Source organism: Protopterus annectens, chromosome 9.part0 (assembly GCF_019279795.1).
Source record: "Protopterus annectens isolate FY-2018-M chromosome 9.part0, PAN1.0, whole genome shotgun sequence".
NCBI classification, from domain to species: domain Eukaryota; kingdom Metazoa; phylum Chordata; order Ceratodontiformes; family Protopteridae; genus Protopterus; species Protopterus annectens.
In genome coordinates, this window is record NC_056743.1 from 787,152,530 (window position 1) to 787,172,816 (window position 20,287).

General features: G+C 44.2%; 1 protein-coding gene across 2 annotated transcripts in view; it reads right to left on the bottom strand.

Moving 5' to 3' along the window:
* Positions 1 to 20,287, bottom strand: part of PRMT1 (protein arginine methyltransferase 1) — a 669,379-nt gene that overhangs the window by 416,854 nt on the left and 232,238 nt on the right. For both annotated transcript variants that reach the window (XM_044083416.1, XM_044083415.1), the window contains exon 6: positions 2,933 to 3,020. In XM_044083416.1, coding sequence (XP_043939351.1) covers positions 2,933 to 3,020 — 88 coding nt within the window. The remainder of the gene's footprint in view (positions 1 to 2,932; positions 3,021 to 20,287) is intronic.

Consider the following 20,287-nt stretch of genomic DNA (forward strand, 5'->3'; position numbering starts at 1 on the left):
AATGCAAGAAGGTCCTTAATCTCTTCCTGGAATCAGAGAATTCCTGGCCCTGCCATTGGAAATGCTCCCTCAGTGTGCAGAGTTTCCCCAAAAGACAGCTCTTCAGGAGGGGAGGCCGAAGGGATAGATTCCTCTGCATCTGAATCCTCGTAGGCCGGAAAAGCCTCCTCCTGGTAGTCAGAGAGAGCAGAGCCATCAGAGGCCTCATCTGAGGAGAGGGAATCAGAGGGCTCAAACCCTGGGCCTTTTTTCTGTAGGAGGTAGAGAGCCCCTGTCCGGATGAGGCTGAGCACCCCTAATTAATGAAATAAGGTCCTCTGCTAGACTAAGGATCCGAGAACCTGTAGTGGGTCCCTGAGGGATAACCCTGGGAGGCATAGATTGAGTGTTTAGCAGCTTTAGCCCTAGAGAATGCCTTAATAGACATGGATGAAGGAGGCCTGGCTGCACCACGTGCTGGTGTAGTTTGTCTAGTTTTGTCTCGGAAGGTTCCTGGACACCAGATTCCAATGGAGATTCAACCACCGATACAGAAGTGGCCTCCGGGGCAGAGGTTGTCGGTTGTACGGTTTCAGTGGACGGTAGTACCAAGGACTCTTCAGCCGAGACAGACACTCGCAGTAGGCCTGGCCATGGTTTCAGCCGAAACCGCGTGTCGGTCCTTGTCCTTCAGTTTCTGTATTAAATGTGAATGCGGAGTCAGACGGCATTTTGTAAGCAAAACTAGCCCCAAAAAATTCCTCTGCGAACTCAGACGTCTTAGAGTGCGTCGGTTGAAGGAAGCACAGGCGGAACAGGCAGAGACATCGTGGTCTGGGCCTAGGCAAGGTAGGCAGTAAGAGTGGAAATCCTTATGAGGTATTGGTTTCCCACAAGTTAAGCAATTATTAATTTTATCTGACATCGGCTGAGGCAAGAAAGAGTCCCCAATGGGGTACTTAGCTTTTGAAGTCTTCAGTTTAGCTGAATTACAGGAGCTGGCCGACCGGCACTTGCAAACTGCTTCTGCTTCGGGCACCACGCAGCAAGAAAGACTGGGGAAGATGGCGTCGGCTGACGCTTTTATACCCCAGGCGCTCTGACGTCGGGGAAGGGGATCAGCCGACGCCAGACCCAGACTTTGGAATCCGGCCGACCGAAGGGCTGCCTGAGGCAGGACAACCCATATGTGATGACTGCAGATGCATCCTTGAAGGACATCTGCCCTGGCAAATCCTGCACATGCTCAGAGACCTGGTCCAGCTTGCAGTGCTTGGTGAAAGTTTGGATAGCGGACCATGTGGCTGCTTCCATTGTCCAGATCTTTGAGGAAAGTCTTGGAGGCAGCCATTGCCCTGGTGGAATGAGCTTTTACTCCAACTGGGGGATTTTTTTCCATGGTGGGAGTAGCAAAGAGATTGCTTTCCTGATACAACATGCAATGGTTTGCAGACTGCCTTGTCAAGTGCTCTGGGATGGAAGGAAACAAGTTTCCTAATGGGTTTTGTCCAGATCTTAATTGTCTGTACATCCAGTGAGTGAAGTATCCTCTCACCTTCATTGGTGGGAGAGGGGAAGGTGGACAGATTGGTTTAATGACAAATTACTGACCACCTTGGGCATGAAGGGATTAGTACTCGGGGTTACCTTGTCTGTGGAAAGTACAGGGGCAAGCCATTAAGGTTTGTTCTGAAACCCTTCTAGCTGAGGTTATAGCCACTAGAACGGTTTTCAATGTACACTTTTGAAGGGTAGGTGTCCCAGCAGGTTAGAATGGAGCAGGCCTCAAAGCCATAAAAGCATTAAACAGGCTTTTAGAAAATGCCTGCCAATCTAGCTGGCTCTCAAATGCAGGGAAACTGGTTCTTTTTGAGGGAAGGCCTAGTGGGTGGCTGGGCCAAGGTAGGCCTGGATTCAAAAGCCAGTAGTAGTGGAGGGATCCATCTGAGTAGCCAGTACAAAAAGGTTTCCCCTTACTGCCAGAAGACATCTGCTTTACTCAGATGTGCCATCCACGCTGGATTCTGTGGCTTCCACACTGGTAACCGCTATACCCACATAGTCCGCAACCAAGTGTTCCTCCAGGCTGTTAGCCACAGGAGGGATGTCAGGTGGAGGAGGTGCAGCTACAGATTCAGGCCCAATAACCTTGGCTTTTTTCTTGGACTGTTTGATGGGAAGGTCCCTCCATACCCAAAACCTAAGCATTTAAGGTGCTGGTTCTCGAGGTAAATATTTAATGTGCACAGACAGCTGTGCAGTGTTTTCAGAACAAAGGCCTGGAGCTGGACTTACAGTAGTGTGTAGGCCATAAACATGAGGCAAAGCTTGTGGGCATCTTTACATGGGATCAGACGACTGCACCTACACTTACCCTTCCTGGATGACATGAACCTACACAGCAGTGATCAAAATGTCCCCAATGGGTTACTTATCTGAAAATTAATTTGATCAGACGGCCGTATAGCAGGAACAGCCGACGTTAGACTGGAGACAGAGAAGTTGACATCAGGCACGTGCAAGCGTCACTTTTATGGCCCACGTTTCCTAGCCGGTCAGACGTCCACATACCAAGCAGCAACTACAAGCTTTCGTATACTGACAAGAGGTTCAGGTAGCAAGGAGAGGAGCACACATGTTGAATACAACATGAGAACAGGAGGACATCAGGTGATGCAAGGTTAGTCTGCAGTAGAATCTCTGAAGTTGTAACTAATAGTGACTTACACAACACAGTTGCCAATAAAACAGAACGGCACTAATTTTTAAACACCTATCACTACTTACTAGAAGGGCTATAAGGGTATGCTTTGTGAAGCCTGGCTGAACTTGGCCCTTTTGCCCCACAATATAAACTTAACATGTTAAAAAAAAGTTTAATTCATACAAAAGCACGTCAGTACACAGACAATGCAATACACATGGAAACTGCTCACAAACACTGAAAACTTACAGTGAATCTTGTAATCTTTGTACTGCCGGTCTTCAATTGCAGTTACATACAGAGTTGCCCGGTCTGGAAATATCAAGCCATCTGGGTGCTAAACAAGAGAAGCAAATTAAAGGAATATCTTACTTCATTACATCATGACTGTTGAGCAAGGGTAACATTTTAAACTACTTAAACAAATCTTTAATTCCATAAAGTATTACCATCCTTGAGCTATACACAGAAGTCAAACTGACATTCGCCGAAAGGATTTATCAGCCATCAATACCCTTAAGACCTGCTCACTTCCACTGTTAACTTAATATAGTCAAGTACAGGACAAAGCAAACATGTTACCCACAAAAATATTGGAAAACGCATCTATTCTATGCACTGACATTTCTGTTCACACACTGGCCCATATTTAACCTTCAGTTATATTGATGTGCTTAACAGCACCAAGTCTTACTTAAGTTTTAATGGTGGCGTCAATACTTTCTGGTCTTAGATATTCAAAAACTGAAAATCTTCAAACTAAATGCAGATACTATTGCAAAACAAGCCTATAGAAATGAATAGGTCACAAAAGGAAAAAAGTGAAAGCTGTAATACTCACCTTAAAGTATACCTATGCAAGAACAGTAAGCTTCTTCCCTGATGAGTACTACATAGCCCACATGATTTCATTGGTGAAGTCTGGCCAGGGTACAGACGCTCAATTTTTCACGATCATACATTCGACATATGACCTTGGCTTGCAAGCTTAAGGGTATATAGGAGCATAGTTCCTCCGCTAATCTCCAAGCCAGTGGCCTGAAGACTTCATGGTGGTCAGCTAGGAGGTACCAAGCAGGGAGTGAGACTACCCTCAGTCTTGAGTAGTCTAGACAGGGCATTACAAGAGGAAAGATGGTATCCAAAAGGAGGAAGGAAGATGGCAGTGATTAGCAAGACATAGAAGTTATGTAAAATCTTACCATAACCATAGATGTCCTCTTCCATGTTGCAGTAGTCTTGGTGTGGGATTTCCTGCCTTCAGGCAACCCATATGTCTGCTCCTATACAAGCGCTTCAGCAGCTGCGTGGGACGTCACACATAGGGCCATAAACCAGAGACCTTGTGCCAACATCTTTTTGGTTGATGTGCAGATTTATTTGGTTTGGGCTCCATTGGCCCTGAATGCACCTGCCATACAGGTGTGCACCCCAGGTATATAATCTGACAAGTCTGTGGTGAGGGTCTGGGTGGTGTGGGGCTGTGAGAAGGGTAGTCCTTTGTGGTTTCACACTGCTGCCCACCAAAGGAAATCTTAAGGTATCACTGGTACAAGAGTTTCCAGGTCTTGGGAGTGTTGGCAAAGGCTTGGGTACCATTGTAGTTTCCTCATATGCAGTCTGGCATATGGAATGAGTAGAATGCAAGAAGCCATGAACCCCAGAGCTTGCAGGATTTTCCTTGCAGATAAATGGGGTCTGGTGGCTAGTTGAGAGAAGTAAAGTTCTGGTGTAATGAATGCCATCTGGGATGCCATGTCAAGGCTTGCTCCCAGGAATAGTTTTTTGCGTGGGTACTAGTTTGGATTTCTTTATACCCCAGGGAGATCAGTAGGTCCTTCACAAAGGTCAGGTGCTTTAGCAGCTTTTCCTGTCTGCCTGAATCAGTCTTAAGTATGGGTAAATTTCAATATTTCTGCCTGCAAAAAGCAATGGCGAGACCAGGCATTTTGTGAAAACTCTGGGAGCAGTGGATAAGCCAAAAGGGAAGCGCAGAGAACTGAAAGTGCAGTGATCCTACCCTGAAAATATTTCCTGCAAGACTCCCAGATTAGGACGTGTAGGTAGGCCTCTTGGGTCTAGGGTGGCCTAACCAAGCATCCTTGGAGAGCACAGGTAGAAGTTGCTGGAGGGTGAGCATTTTGAATTTTGATATCGCCAGGAAAGTGTAGAGGATGAATAGAGGATGGGCGCCAGGTGCCCTCTTTTCTGGGTGCCAGGAAGAGTCTGGAGTAGAAAACTTGGCCTACCTGTTCTGCAGGAACATGCTCCACTGCCCTTGAGAGCAGGGAAAGGACTTACTTTCTGGCCTCTGCCCACTGGTTTGGCAAAAGATCTGGGAACCCTTTTGGGGTTGATGGAGTGTAGAAATAAAATTTGTATCCCTTGGATGCTGTTGAGGACTCAGTGGTAATTGGTAATGGTGGCCAGGTGCTTGTGTGGAAGGACAGTTTTCCTCCCAAGGGAAACGGCACGTGGGCAGAGGGAGGGGATGGAATAGAGAAGTCATTGTACGTACCAATAACCAAAAGTGATCACCAAAGCACACCAGTAAATGCAAGAAAATGCAATGCAAGGCGAAACAATGAAGCCACGGAGGGAGATTCAAACCAACAAGTTTATCCTGCTATAACACTGGAGCACTGCACCAAACAAAAAGGCTATGAGAGAAAGCCAAGGATGATGAAAATATGGTATTGCACACCCACATCTGATGAAGTAACTTTAAACAAAAACATAGTGACAACGAATTGTGTCAACGTTAATGTTTTAGCAGAATAAACTTGGTTTGAATCTCCCTCCGTGGCTTCATTGTTTCGCCTTGCATTTACTTCTGCTTTATTGCCAGACTCTCTTGATTTAATGGTGCAGAGAGTAATTTTGCTTTGATATGATCTGGCAAGTTCTGTTCCTTAAGCCAAGCATGCCTTCTAAGAACAGACCCAGTGACAGCAGCCCTGCAAGATGCTTCTAAGGCAAACCTCACATTGCAAAGTATGGTTACTAACTTGGTTAGCAGAATGCATTAACTGTTGTAAATCTGTGTTCTGCAATCTGGAATAAACAGCATTTTTTTGTTTAATTAGCTCCATTATATGCTACTGATGCTTTAACATATGAAACTGGCAATTTAAAGCCCTAACGGCAAGAGTAGCAGAGGTGCATACCTTTTACCCCATCTGTCTAAAGCCCTAGAATCACTGTCCGAAGGGGTAGAATGTGTCACTTGAAGCCTCAATGCCTTTAGGTCCCTGGGCAATTGTCTCCAGATCCGCAGTAGGATTCTTGAAAAGGAATTTGTGGGAGTCAGGCACTATTGTACCGGTCAGGTTTCCTGGGAGCTGGAGGCAAAGTATCAGGGGTAAGGCTGGATTCCAAGAAGACATCTACAATTTCCAAACAGGGATAGCTGCCTTAGCACAGGCCTCCAAGCTTAAAAATTCAGAGTCTCTTTTTGGACTGGGAGTAATTCTGGCTCTCCCAGCAGAAATGCCCTCTATAAAGGGTGTGCAGGGTTTCAAAGGAAAAATCTTCTGGAGGGGATGCAAAGGGAATGGAGTCCTCTGCATCAGAATCCTCCTAGGTAGACAAGGGTATGTCCTGGTTATCAGAAGGATCAAAGTTAAAGACTCCTGATCAGAAGAAAAATCAGTTCGAGGGGGAAAGCTAAATTCCCCTAAATTAAAGTAATGAGGCCCTCAGCCATTGTAAGCATTTGTTTTTGTGGCCTGAGAAAGTGCTTTGGTCGGTTTCCTAGGCGTAGTGTGAACTTTAGGCCTGAGAAATTCAGTATTTTTGGTTTGAAACAGTCTGTTTAATATGAAATTTGGAAGGCCTGAATACACCCGCAGAAGCCAGTGCCTGCACAGCAGCTCCAAATCCATCCAAGGTAGAGACATCTGCAGGTTCTATAGTCAAAGCATCTAGTGGCATACCGGATCCCAAATGGGTCTGAGGCCTGGGAATCTGTAGAAGTGGGTATTAGGGGCTGCGAAAGCACTAGAGTACCGGGAGACTGGGGACTAGCTTAACGGAAGCATAGTCTGCAGCTTTGGACCTATGCAGTCTGTCTATCCTTATGTTTTTCTGGAATATCTGTAGTCTGATGGCTTATCGTAGCCATTTCAGAGTATGGGGATGGAGCGAAAGCATTTAGCTACAGAAATTGCCAGAAGAATAGTTTGGGTGTTGAACAAGGCACAAAACGACTGCGAGGGACGTTGTAGTCTGGGGCCTAAACAGGTAATGCAGTAAGAATGAAAATCCCTGTAAGGTATTTTCTTTCCACAGGCAAGAATTTTTTCTGACATCGATTAGAGCAAGAAAAAAAGGATCCCCGACAGGGTACTTATTTAGAAGACCAGGTCTGAAACAAAACAAATTTCAGGAGGCGGCCGACTGGCACTTGTGAACTGCTTCGGGCATCGCAAGATTGATGTAAGGACATTGGATGCATGTTTGATACCCGGCCTATCATGGAAGAAGCAACAGCATCTGATGCAGAAATCCCAAGACACTGATATTCAGGCCGGCTGAAGGCTAACTGCAGGCAGATAACCCAAATGTGTTGACTGCAACAGTGAAACATGAACATCCTCAGCCATTTCCTGTGTGGGTTTTATGGGGATGTGTAGATAAACATCTTTTATACCTTTAGTGACCATAAACCCTTGAAGTAGGAGGGGAATAGGGTAGACAAGGTCCCAAGTGGCCATAAACCCTTGAAGTAGGAAGGGGAACAGGGTAGACAAGGTAAACATCCAGAAGGTTGGGACCTTTTGAAATGGGTTGAGACAGGAGAGATCTGGTACTGGTCTCCATGGTCCATCTTTTCTGGGAACTAGGAAAATCTGAGTAAAAGCCTCTTGCTTCTGGGGGTACAGATTCATTGCTGTCCTGGACCAGCAGTGCTTGCAACAGAGGCTGCAGGAGGTGCAGCTGTTGTATCGGACACCTTATGATGTCCTTTTGCTCTGGGCGAGTTAGCCAGGTCATGAAGCAACTGTTCTGAAGGACCGACATGACTCTGTGATGCAATTCCACACAGGGAGGCAGCGAGATGAACTGACAAAAGTAGAGGGAGGGGGTTGTGGGGGCAAGGTCTGCAGGTAGTCAGATGCTACCTGGAGCATTTCTCCCCGGGCCTCCGCTGAAAACAGGCTCTGTGGAACCTGGTCGGACTTTCCCGGTCAACAAAAAAAATAAATACCCGCCCTATCTTGAAAGGGTGGCCTCTGGCTAGAGAAAGGTGATGCTCTAGCGAGAGGGGGAGGCTTCCTGGTAGGTTTTCTAGTTCTAGAAAGAGCTGCAAGGTGAGTGCTTTCTTATGAACCGAGATTTAACTGGGTAGTTTCTTTGAAATTTTGGTATGGGGAAAACAAGCAGGTGTTTCAAGTCCTGCATTTTTCATTTTTGCTGGAATGACTGAGATAGTATAGTTGCGTACACTTACCATAAAATTTAGTATATTCACTGTTGCAGTCATCACATATGGGGTTATCCCTGCCAGGGTAGCCCTCGTCCGGCCCAAATACCAGAGACTTGGTATATCTGCATAAGTTGCTGTCGCTTGAGGACTGACGTCATTAAGGCAGCAGACACCATTACATCAACATTTCTTGCCCTAACCTGTCAGCAGCCCCCAAAGTAGGAGACCAGGTTTTGGTAAAAAGAACACCCCCCCCCCCCAGTGGAAATACCAGTATGTCCCTTGTAAGAAAACAAGAATGGTAATAAAAGGAGAAAGACTAAAGGGGATGGAGTGAGTTAAACCAGGACTGCAACACTGAATACACCAACATCTACACTTATGGCAAGTGTACACAACTGTACTATGTTCTTAGTGTTCCACTGTTGCAGTCATCACATTTGGGTAGATTCCCCAAAGCTGAGGAAATGGGTGGAAGCAGTCCAGGAGAAATACAGTTGTATACACTTACCATAGAGTGTATTCACTGTTGCAGTCATTATATTTGGGTTATCTGCTTGAAGTAGCCCTCAGTCAGCCAGATTAACAAAGTCTTGGATCCTGCATCAGTTGCTGTCCCTTCCATGACATCATATCAGGGGTATAAAACATGCAGACGCCATTACATGAGTTTCTTGCCCCAGATGTCAGGTGTCCCCTAATGGGAAGCAATTGAATCTATAATACAAGGATATACCTCCAACAAAAAAGCAAATACACCAAAAAGATTTTGAGCATAGTAAATGAGAGCAGAGGTATAGCCAAAAGAAAAAAGGGGGCTGGAAAGAGGGTAACCAGGACTACAACAGTGAACACCAACATCTACTCTTATGGCAAGTGTACACAACTGTACTATGTTCTTCGTATTTCACTGCTGCAGTCATTACATTTGGGTAGATCTCCAAAGCGAAGGTTGGGAGGAGGAATTTAAAAAAGAATTAGGAATTTAAAAAAGAATTAGGACCAGCTATAAGGCCCTGCAAGACTGCAGTGGCAAAACCAGCTCTGGATTTAGAGAAAATTGGCAAATGATAATGCTTGGTAAAAGTATGTACAGAACTCCAGGTAGCAGCTTCTAGGATGTCCCTTGTAGGAAAGCACCCCCCCCCGAGAGGCTGTAGAGATAGATGCAGCCCTGGCTGAATGGGGCCTGATGCCCTGTGGGATAGGTTTTCCATGATGCTTATAGCAGAAATTAATGCAGTGGCCTATGCATTCTGAAATAGTTTGCTTTGAAATAGCTTTCCCCTCTGTTCCTGCAGCAAGTGCCACCAGCAGTTCAGAGTTCCTTTGAGGATTAGTCCTGTCCAAGTAGAATCCAAGTTGTCTGTGCACATCTGAGTGCAGTACCAATGCCCCCTTTTGTTCTGTGGGTTAGGAAAAAAGGTAGGCAAATGAATGGACTGATTAAGAGCCACACTGGATACCACCTTTGGCATGAAGGATGAATTGGTTCTGAGGGACACCCTGTCCACATGAATGATGAAAGGCTCCACGGCCACAAGGGCCTGTAACTCAGATACCCTTCTTGCAGAAGTGATTACTAAAAGGAAAGCAGTTTTCCAGGAAAGGAATTTCAAATCTGCAGTAGCAGCTGGCTCTAAAGAAGGAACAGTGAGTTTCTCAAACAAAGTTAAGGTCCCAGGCTGGAGTTGGAGCTCTCCTCGGTGGCCTTAAATTTTTGGCCCCTCTGAGGAACTGCTTGAGCAGTGAGTGAGACTAGGGGAGGCCCTGTGCTATGACCCGAAATGGCTGAGGCATGAATTTTGGAGGAAAAGGACAAGCCCTTATGAAGCATCTGTCAAATATTGTAGAATCTGAGGTATATTGGGCACTGCTGCACTCATCCCTTGTGATTGGTTCCAGGTACAAAATCTTATCCATTTTGCAGCATAAGATTTTCTATTACTAGGCCTCCTAGCCTCTAAAATATCCATCACTGATTTACTGAAGGGTGGTAAAGGAAAGATTAGAATATTAGCCAGGCTACTAGGTTCAGGGTTTGCAGCTAAGAGTGCAGAATCTGGTTATCCAGCTGAGACAACAGGGAAAGAGTCTGAGGCAGGTGCCATGGGGCCAAGCGTGACACTGCGCAGGAAGGGGTACCAGTGTTGGCATGGGCAGTCTGGTGCAATTAAAATCATCCTTGGCTTGTCCTGTTTGATATTTAGTACCTTGGAGAGCAGAGGCAGAGGAGGAAAGACAAACCGATACTGAAGGATAGAGCATCCACTTTCCAAGCTAGTTTGTGGGAAATCCTTGTGCAAAATTTGTCCAGTTGATGGTTCTGGGGGGAGGCAAACAGGTCTATATCTGGGCTCCCCATTTGCTTGTCAACATATTGAAAATCCTTTGTTCCAGTTTCCACTAGTGTGGGTCCATGTGGTTTCTGCTTAGTCCATCTGCCAGTGTATTTAGTTTTCCTGGCAGGAATTGAGCTTTTAGATTCACTTGGTATCTCAAGGCTGTGTTCCACAATGTCATGGCTAGTCTGCAGGAGGGTAAGTGTACCCCCACCTGTTTATACCACATGACTGTTGTCCATCTTTACCATTAGCTGTCCTGGAAGAATGTGGTCCGTGAAGGCTGTCAGCATTCTATACAGCTAACATTTCCTTTTGATTTGTTTAGGTGCATTTGACTTTGGTTCCATTTGCCCTGAATGCACTTCCCTGCCAGGCGAGCCCCCCATGCATAGTCTGATGCATCTGTTAAGGTTTGGGTGGCAGGGGGTAGTCTGAATGGTAGTAGGCCTCTGCCCAAAGGAACTCTAGGCGTAGGCAAGGTATGATGGGAATAATTGCTTCTAGATCCTGTGAATATTGACACCATAGGCTTTTGAGATACCATTGCAGTTCTCATATGCAGCCTTGCATATGGAATTAGAAGAATGCAGGCGGCTATGAACCCTTCGGTCGGCCGGATTCCAAAGTCTGGGTCCGGTGTCGGCTGATGTCGCACTTTCCCCGACGTCAGAGCGCCTGGGGTATAAAAGCATCAGCAGACGCCATCTTCCTCAGTTTTTCTTGCCCCAAATGCCAGGTGCCCTCTAAGGAAGGCTAAATTTGGAGAAATGCAATAAATTCCAAACATGCACAAAAATATATGCATATACAAAAACAAATGCACCATAATAGATAACCCCAGCTAGCTATGAGAGGGGAATGTACCCAAGAAATACCACAGCTAGCTATGAGGGGGGAATGTACCCAAGAAATACCACAGAGGGGAAGGAGGGAGGGTAAACCTGACTGCAGATGCATACCTATCGGACATCTACATTTACGGTAGGTACAAAACTGTACTGTGTCCTTCAAGGATGCATCTGCAGTCATCACATATGGGTAGAATACCATAGCCAATCTGGGGGTGGAGGAACTATGTAAAGGATGGTGTAGCTAAAATGCCCTGCAGGACTGCCGTAGCAAAGCCTGCTCTGGATCTGTAATATAAAGGTAAATTGTAATGCTTGGCAAATGTATGCACGGAGCTCCATGTAGCAGCTTCTAAAATGTCCTTGGTAGCCACCCCTTAAGAAGGCTGTGGAGGTGGCTGTGGCTCTCGTGGAATGAGGTCTAATGTTAGCTGGCACAGTTTTTCCATGAAAGGAGTAACAAAAACGAATGCAATTCCCTATCCATTTTGAAATTGCCTGTTTGGAAAATTGCTTTTCCTTGTGTACCACAGCATATGCTACCAACAGCTGGTCAGTTTTTCTGTAACCTTTAGTTCTGTCCAAGTAGTAGCGCAACTGTCTGTGCATGTCCAGGGTGTGCAGAAGTTTCTCACCTTTGTTTTGTGGATTTCGAAAAAAGGTAGGCAAGTGAATAGCTTGATTTAATGAAACCCTGGATACTACCTTTGGCATAAATGTAGGGTTGGTTTTCAATGAAACACTGTCCGGATGAAAAATAAGGAATGGCTGTACTGCCATAAGGGCCTGTAACTCACTCTTCTTGCTGAGGTTATGGCCAGAAGGAAAGCAGTCTTCCAAGACAGGAACTGTAGTTCTGCAGATGCTGCTGGTTCACAGGGAGGCAGTGTTAACTTCATGTTGGAAAAACTAAGGTCCCAAGTAGGTAGAGGTGGTTTCCTTGGAGGATTGATGTTTTTGATTCCTCTTAGAAACTGTCTTAGGAGAGGATGAGAGAAGACAGGTGGATCAGCATTGTACTCTGCTGAAATTGCTGAAGCATGAATTTTAATTGGAGTAGACAAACTATTGTGGAACATTTCTGCCAAGTATTCCAAGATATGTGCCATGTTCATCACCGTCGCATCTAGACCCTTTGTGGTGTTCCAAATGTGAAATCTTTTCCATTTTGCTGAATATGCCTTTCTTGTGGAAGGCCAGCGAGCTTCCATAATAATATCTTTCACTCTCTGGGATAGCTTGTCCTGAGGAGGAGTCTAGGTATTTTCCAGGCTGTTGGTTGCAAGGTTTTCAGGTTGGAATGCAGAGTTTTGTAATTGGTGTCAGTAGAAGTGGCCATAGAGGAAGAGGCCATGGTTTTGTGCGTGAGGCTCTAACAGTGGGTACCAGTGCTGTCTTGGCCAGTCCGGAGCTATCAGAATTACTTTTGGCTGCTCTGTCCTGATCTTCAGTAAAACCTTGGTCATTAATGGGAGAGGTGGAAATGCATACACTGTTAGAGTTCTCCAGATGAGAGGGCGTCCACTTTCCATGCTTGTGGGTGGTATGTCCTTGAACATAATTTCTTCAGTTGATTGTGGGGGGAGGCAAAAAGATCCAAGTCCGGCCGCCCCCATGATTGTGTTATCTGCAGAAAGATGTCTGGGTGCAGCATCCATTCGCGTGCATCCATGATATTTCTGCTTAAGCTGTCCGCCAGGATATTGTCTTTCCCTGGCACAGACTGGGATTGTAGCTGTACATTGAGTTAAGGAAAGTTCCCATATATTCATTGCCAGCCTGCAAAGAGGAAAGGGATGGGTGCCTCCTTGCTTGTTTATGTACCACATAACTGTGGTGTTGTCTGTCCTTATTAGCAGATGGCCATGATGCAGAAAGGGTTTGAAGGCTTCGACTGCATGCATCACTGCCAGCATTTCCTTTTGGTTTATGTGCATGCGTAGCTCTTTTTGTGACCATAGACCTTGAATGCATCTGCCCTCCATGTGCGCTCCCCATCCATGGTCTGAAGCGTCTGTTGTAATGGTTTGGCTGGCTATTGGTTTGCTGAAAGGCAGACCACTGTTTGACTGGCTTGCTTGAGCCCACCACAGAAATTCCTTTCGAAGGCATGGAATGAGTGGTATCAAAGTTTCCAGGCTGTGACTGTGCTGAGTCCATAAACTCCTTAGGTACCATTGTAGTTTCCTCATATGTAGTCTTGCTTGCGGAATCAGAAGGATGCAAGAAGCCATGTAACCCAGGGCCTGCAGGATCTTCCTTGCAGTTAGCTGGGTTTGTCTTGTCAGATTTTTGAAGTAATCTGGTAGTTTATTTTGTTTTTCTTCTGTGAGGAAGGCCATTTGGGTGGTTGTATCTAGATCTGCACCCAGAAAGGTTATTCTTTGGGATGGAACAAGTCTCGATTTGTGAAAGTTGACTGTATATCCCAAGGCCTGAAGTAGGTGGATGGCATAATTAAAGTGTTTTACCAAAGTTTGTTGGCTGTCCGCTTGTATAAGGCAGTCCAGATATGGGTATATTTGAATCCCCTGAAGTCTGCAGTGTGCAATTACTAATGCCAGGCATTTCGTGAATACTCTGGGCACAGTAGATAAGCCAAAGGGCAATGCTGAGAATTGATAATGCTCTGACCCTGCAAGAAATCTGAGGTGTCTTCTGCAACCTTTGTCTAAGGACATGCAGGTAATGCCTCCTTGAGGTCTAGAGTAACCAGCCAAGACCCCTTGCCCAGCATGGGAAGGAGCTGCTGTAGTCAGCATTTTGAATTTTGGCACAATGAGATAAGTATTCAGTGCGGACAAGTAGAGAATAGGCCTCCATTGTTTTTCTTTTCTTGGAACAAGGAATAGTCTGGAATAAAATACTTGGCCTTGTTCTGAGAGAGGAACCTTTTTTATAGCTTTCATTTGCATTAAGCTGGAAATTTGTTTCAAAGCCTCTGCCCTTTGATTCGGTGGCAGGTCTGGCATGCCCTTTCTTTTTGGTAATGTGTGGAAATGAAACCTGTATCCTTTGTCTTATTTGTAGTGTCCATTTGTCCCTTGTAATACTGTGCCAATTTGAGAATAAAGAAAGCTTTCCGCCCAAAGGTGCTTCTAATTGAGCCCTGGTTGGCTGTGTCAAAGTAAATATAGTATATTTTTTAACTAACATTTTTATAATAACATGGTTATTTTATTGTGAATTTTAGAGTAACTCAGTACACACACCACACTATACATACAAGTGTCCTATTTACCATAGTTATAAATCTACTTTTTTCATCTTATTCTTTTTTATTCTTTTTTATATATTCTTATGGTCTTCTATTTATATGTTTTTTCATCTATTAGCCCTGCCAAGTATACCCAATATTTAATATTTAGAAGTCTTATTATCTATAAGTCACATTAAGTTTATTTTTGGGATATAATAACCCATATTGTAGTTTAAAACGACATAATTATAATAATATATTTAAATGCTTAACTAAAATATATCAGTACATATTAACAATATATAAATTATAAAATATATAATATTTGTAAGACAATATCAGTAGTTTTAAGTATTTATATGCACAGTAGCACTTGACAGTGGATTAAATAGTAGAAACACACCAATGGGTTAAATTCAGTTTGGATAACCTAATTATATTCATTGTTATATTAACTGGTTCAGTGAATGATTGATTTGATTGTTGTAATTGATTAATTTGTTAATTATTGAATAATCACTGCAGTATTAGAATAGTATAAAAATGTGAGGCACTGTTTATTATTCTGATGAAGTCTGCTTAGGGCAGATGAAAGCGCTCAATTTGGTGGATTTTAAGCTTCATTAAAGACTGTTTGTTTGAACGGAGCTTCGTATTCGTTTTTGGTTGCAGTTTGGCTTTTTCTACATTTGTGTCAAAGTAAAGTCATTGAGCCTGTCCTTGTGCAGCAGTTGAAGGTCCTGCATTACCTCTCTGGTTGGGAGGCTGCCATTGAAGTCCTCTGTAGGAGCCTCTAGCTTGCCCTCTACCTCTGGCACGCCTGTTCTTGCCTCTCTGAAACCTCTGTGTCTGGAAAGGACCAATTCTTGGAAGGCCAATTCCTGCTGAATCTTGGTGGTTGTACTTGGAGAAAATCCTTCACTGTACGGATTTTGCCTTTTCTTCAAATTTCTTTAGGACCTCCTGAGCCGTGGAGCCAAATAAACTTTTGCTTTTCTAGAAGAGCATCCAGCAGCTTTGCTTTAACATTGTCTGGCAGAGATTGTTCCTTCAGCCAAGCATGCCTACGTATGACTGCGCCAGTCATAGCTGACCTACATGAAGCTTCCAATGCATCAACCACATTGCAAGAAATGGTTGCTAACCTGTTGTGAGTTATGTACCAGATCCTGAAGTGACTTGCAGTCTAGGGGGTCAGGTGAAGACAGTTTTTTATGCAATTCATCTAACAAATACTCTTGGTACTGTATCATATGAAATTGACAATTTAATACCCTCATAGAAAGAGTAGCAGAAGTATACACTTTTTTACCCCATCTCTCTAAAGCTCTGGACTCCCTTTCAGAGGGGAAAGGATTTTTAGCAGTGGCAGCTGCAACCCCTTTAGGGCCCTGGGAAATAGTTTCTGGATCAGCAGAGTGGGCCTTGTAAAGGTAAAGATGTAGTCCGGGACCCTGTAGTACCCATCGGGTTTGGCAGGAGCCGGAGGGAGAGAATCAGGGGTTGTGCTAAAGTCAGAGTACACATCAATGACATTCAAAACAGGAGAAATAGCTAAAGGCCTATGCTGAGGCAAATGTAAAAAGGTCCTTAATCTTTTCCTGGAATCAGAGAATTCCTGGCCCTGCCATTGGAAATGCTCTCGGAGTGTAGTGTCTCCCCAAAGGAAAACTCTTCAGGAGGGGAGGCAGAGGGAATAGAATCCTCTGCATCAGGATCCTCGTAGGCCGAAAAAGCCTCCTCCTGGTGGTCCGAGAGAGTAGAGCCATCAGAGGCCTCATCTGAGGAGTGGGGATCAGAGGGCTCAACCCTGGGCCTTTTGTCTGGAGGAGGTTGAGAGCCCCTGTCCGGATGAGGTTGAGAGCCCCTAATTAAGGAGATAAGATCCTCTGCTAAGCTTAGAATCTGTGAACCAGTAGAGGGTCCCTGAGGGATTACCTTGGGAGGCAAAACTTTTGAGTGTTTAGCAGCTTTAGCCCTGGAGAATGCCTTAATGGACATGGATGCAGGAGGCCTGGCTGTACCACATGCTGGTGTAGATTTGTCTAAAGGAATGGGGTCGGAAGGTTCCAGGACACCAGTTTCTGTTAGAAATTCAATAACAGAGCCGGGGCCTCCGGGACAGAGGTAGTCGGTTGAGCGGTTTCGGTAATTGGAAGTACCAAGGACTCTGTTTCAGCAGAGACACTCGCGGTAGGCCTGGCCGTGGTTTCAGCCGAAACCACGGCCTGCGTGCATCTGTCCTTGTCCTTCCGTTTCTTAACTGAATGAGAAGTCGGAGTCTCAGACGGCATCTTATATGAAAAACTAGCCCCCAAAAATTCCTCTGCAAACTCCGCCCGACGTCTAAGAGTGCGTTGGTTGAAGGAAGCACAGGCTGAACAGGCAGAGACGTCGTGGTCTGGGCCTAGACAGGGTAGGCAGTAAGAGTGGAAATCCTTATGAGGTATTTGTTTCCCACAAGTTAAACAATTAACAACTTTATCTGACATCGGCTGAGGCAAGAAAGAGTCCCCAACGGGGTACTTAGCTTTTTGAAGTTTTCGGTAGCTGAATTACAGGAGCTGGCCGACCGGCACTTGCGAACTGCTTCTGCTTCAGGCACCACGCGGCAAGAAAGACTGAGGAAGATGGTGTCGGCTGATGCTTTTATACCCCAGGCGCTCTGACGTCTGGGAAAGTGCGACATCAGCCGACGCCGGACCCAGACTTTGGAATCCGGCCGACCGAAGGGCTGCCTGAGGCAGGACAACCCATATGTGATGACTGCAGATGCATCACTGAAGGACATCTGGGTTTTTGTGGCCACGTATTTGACAACCTACTTCAAACAAGTCCGTTTCTCTGGCGTGAGGAAAGGCATCTGGGATTTAGTCAAGCTTGCTCCCAGGAATATACATGGTGTACCCCAGATAAGTCAGTACCTTTTGAACAAAGGCCAGATGATTCAAAAGTATGTCCTGGCTTTCTGCCTGAATTAGACAATAGTCCAGGTATATGGATATATTTGAATATTTCTTTGCCTGCAGAATGCAGTGACTGGAGCTAGGCACTTTGTGAATACCCTGGGCGCAGTAGATAAGCCAAAGGGTAGTGCAGAGAACCGACAGTGCATGTAACCTGCATTGAAGTGTAGGTATCTTCTGCAAGACTCCTGATAGGGATGTGCAGGTATGCTTTTAAGTCTAGTGTTACCAACCATCCATCTTTGCCTAGCAGAGGAAGCAGCTGGTGACGAGTCAGCATCTTTAAATTTTGGAATCAGAAAGGTATTTAGAGTAGAAAGGTCCAGGACAGGACGCCATGTATTGCCTTTTCTGGTACCAGAAAAAGTCTCTAGTAGAAACCTTGTCCCTTTTCCTCTTCTGGTACCAACTGAATAGCCCCCATGCTTGAGAGAGTACTTGACTTTGGGCCGCTGTCCACTGATTTAGGGGGGGGGGGGTAGATCTGGCCACCCTCTTGGTGTTAAAGGTGTAGAAGTGAAATCTGTATCCTTGGGACACTATTTAAAACCCAAAGAGGGAAGGCATCTCTGATCAGTATTAGCAAAAAACTATGGGCACTCAAAATAGTCTAAGGCCAGCTTCGAGAGAAAAATTGCACAGGACACCAAGGATAATCACACTGCTTTTAGTTGGTTAGGAACCTGGGTGGGAATTCCCAGATATGCTCAGAATTAGTCCAAAATGACAAAATACACAGAACCCAGACATTGCCAACATCCTAGCTGACAGGTTCAGCACAACCCCCCCCCCCTTCCCCACCAAAAGGGCAAATATCTATCCAGCAGAGTGCTGCCCCCCTGACATCTCAGATGCTCAGGTAAGAGCCACCCTCTCCAAAGCAAAACACAGCATCAATGGGACCAGACTGTCCCGGGCTGCGTCCTACATGAACTCCAAGAAGAACTAAACCCAAACATAAAACTACTGTTCAATCTCAGCCTTACTACAGGATATGTACCAAGAGTGGCATACAGCAACAGTGGTCCCTCTCCACAAAGGTGGTGCCTCAACGGATCCTGGAAACTATCGCCCCATAAGCCTGACTAGCCTGGTCTGCAAAGCTATGGAAAGGATCATGGGCCTCCTAAATAAAGATATTGGGGACCTACAGACACTGGATCCTACCCAGTTTGGCTTTAAGGGCAGATTCTGCATCAAACCTTGTTGATTTCTTTGAAAAGTCACCAAGGCCATTGACGAGGGGAAGGTGGTCCACACAGCCTACCTGGACCTTGCAAAAGCCTTCAATACAATACCCCACTCGGGCATTATAGAGAAGCTCACCAGCTTAAATATAAACCCTATGTCACTAGATGGGTTGCAAACTGGCTCAAGGACAGAACCTAAATAGACAATAATGGTGTCACTGTCAAAATATTCCAAACTATTATAAACACACCAAAAAGTTTATTATAAAGCTTTCGGGTCTCACCCTTCCTCAGTACAAGTAAAATAAGCACATTAAGCATTTAAATACGAGATTAAAATCAAGTCACATGCTTCAGCCCACCCATTCACTCATCAATTCTTAAAAAAATAACACAAAAAACTTTTAAAACACATTTAAATATACACAAATGAAACATTCACTTAAATATTTCTAATATCAATTCACTTATACAGCAAAGCAAAAAAATTATATTTACATTTTATAACAGTTCACAACTTCTCTCTACGTCTTTTAATCAAAATTGGCTTTAAACTAATGGCATTATTCAAACCAGGAAAACAGTCTGCCTGCAATCTAACTATCCATTCAAACTAAGTTCTAATAAATTATTCATATCCCCTTTTCTTAAACCTGCTCATACTATATCCAATATCCTAAATTTAAAAGTATGCTGCTCTCCCTTATTTGAATATGCTTACTTAATGCATTTGTTATAATATTCCTTCTATCAGATTTATGCTCTATAATCCTTTCCTTAAGCTTCCTAGTTGTCTTACCTACATAGAACGATGAACATAATGTGCAAGTTGCCAAATACACCACTTGCACCATATTACAATTTGTCAATGCCTTCATTGCAAATACTTCTCCCGTAGTGGGGTGTTTAAAGTAATCTGTACCTTCATATAGATTACAACAGGAACAATTGTAGCATTTTCTTGTTCCTGCTGTTCTCTAATTTCACTGTATTTAAAATCTTTATAACAATTTTTGTTTTAATGTTTGTGAATTCCTACATGCATATATTGGCTTTTCTCCCACTATTAACTATTTCTGGCATGGCCATTAAAATAGGCCAATGTCTTTCTATTATTCTACAAACATTATAAGTATTCAGATTATAAGTAGTGAGATATCGAACCACATTATCCTTATTTATATTTTCCAGATTTTTTATAAGTCCCCCTCTTAATATTGGCCTACATCTATCAGCCCTTTCTTTTAACACCTCTTCATATGCCATATTTATAATTCAGAGTAACGATTATTTATGAAATTCTTGCTTATAATTATAAAGCATAAATCTGATATAAGGAATATTAACAAATGCATTAAGTAAGCATATTCATAAGGGAGAGCAGCATACTTTTAAATTTAGGATATTGGATATAGTACGAACAGGTTTAAGAAAAGGGGATATGAATTTATTAGAACTTAGAGTTTGAATGGATAGTTAGATTGCAGGCAGACTGTTTTCCTTGTTTGAATAATGCCATTAGTTTAAAGCCAATTTTGATTAAGACAGAGAAGTTGTGAATTGTTATAACATGTAAATATAATATTTGTGCTTTGCCTGTATAAGTGAACTGATATTAGAAAGGTTTA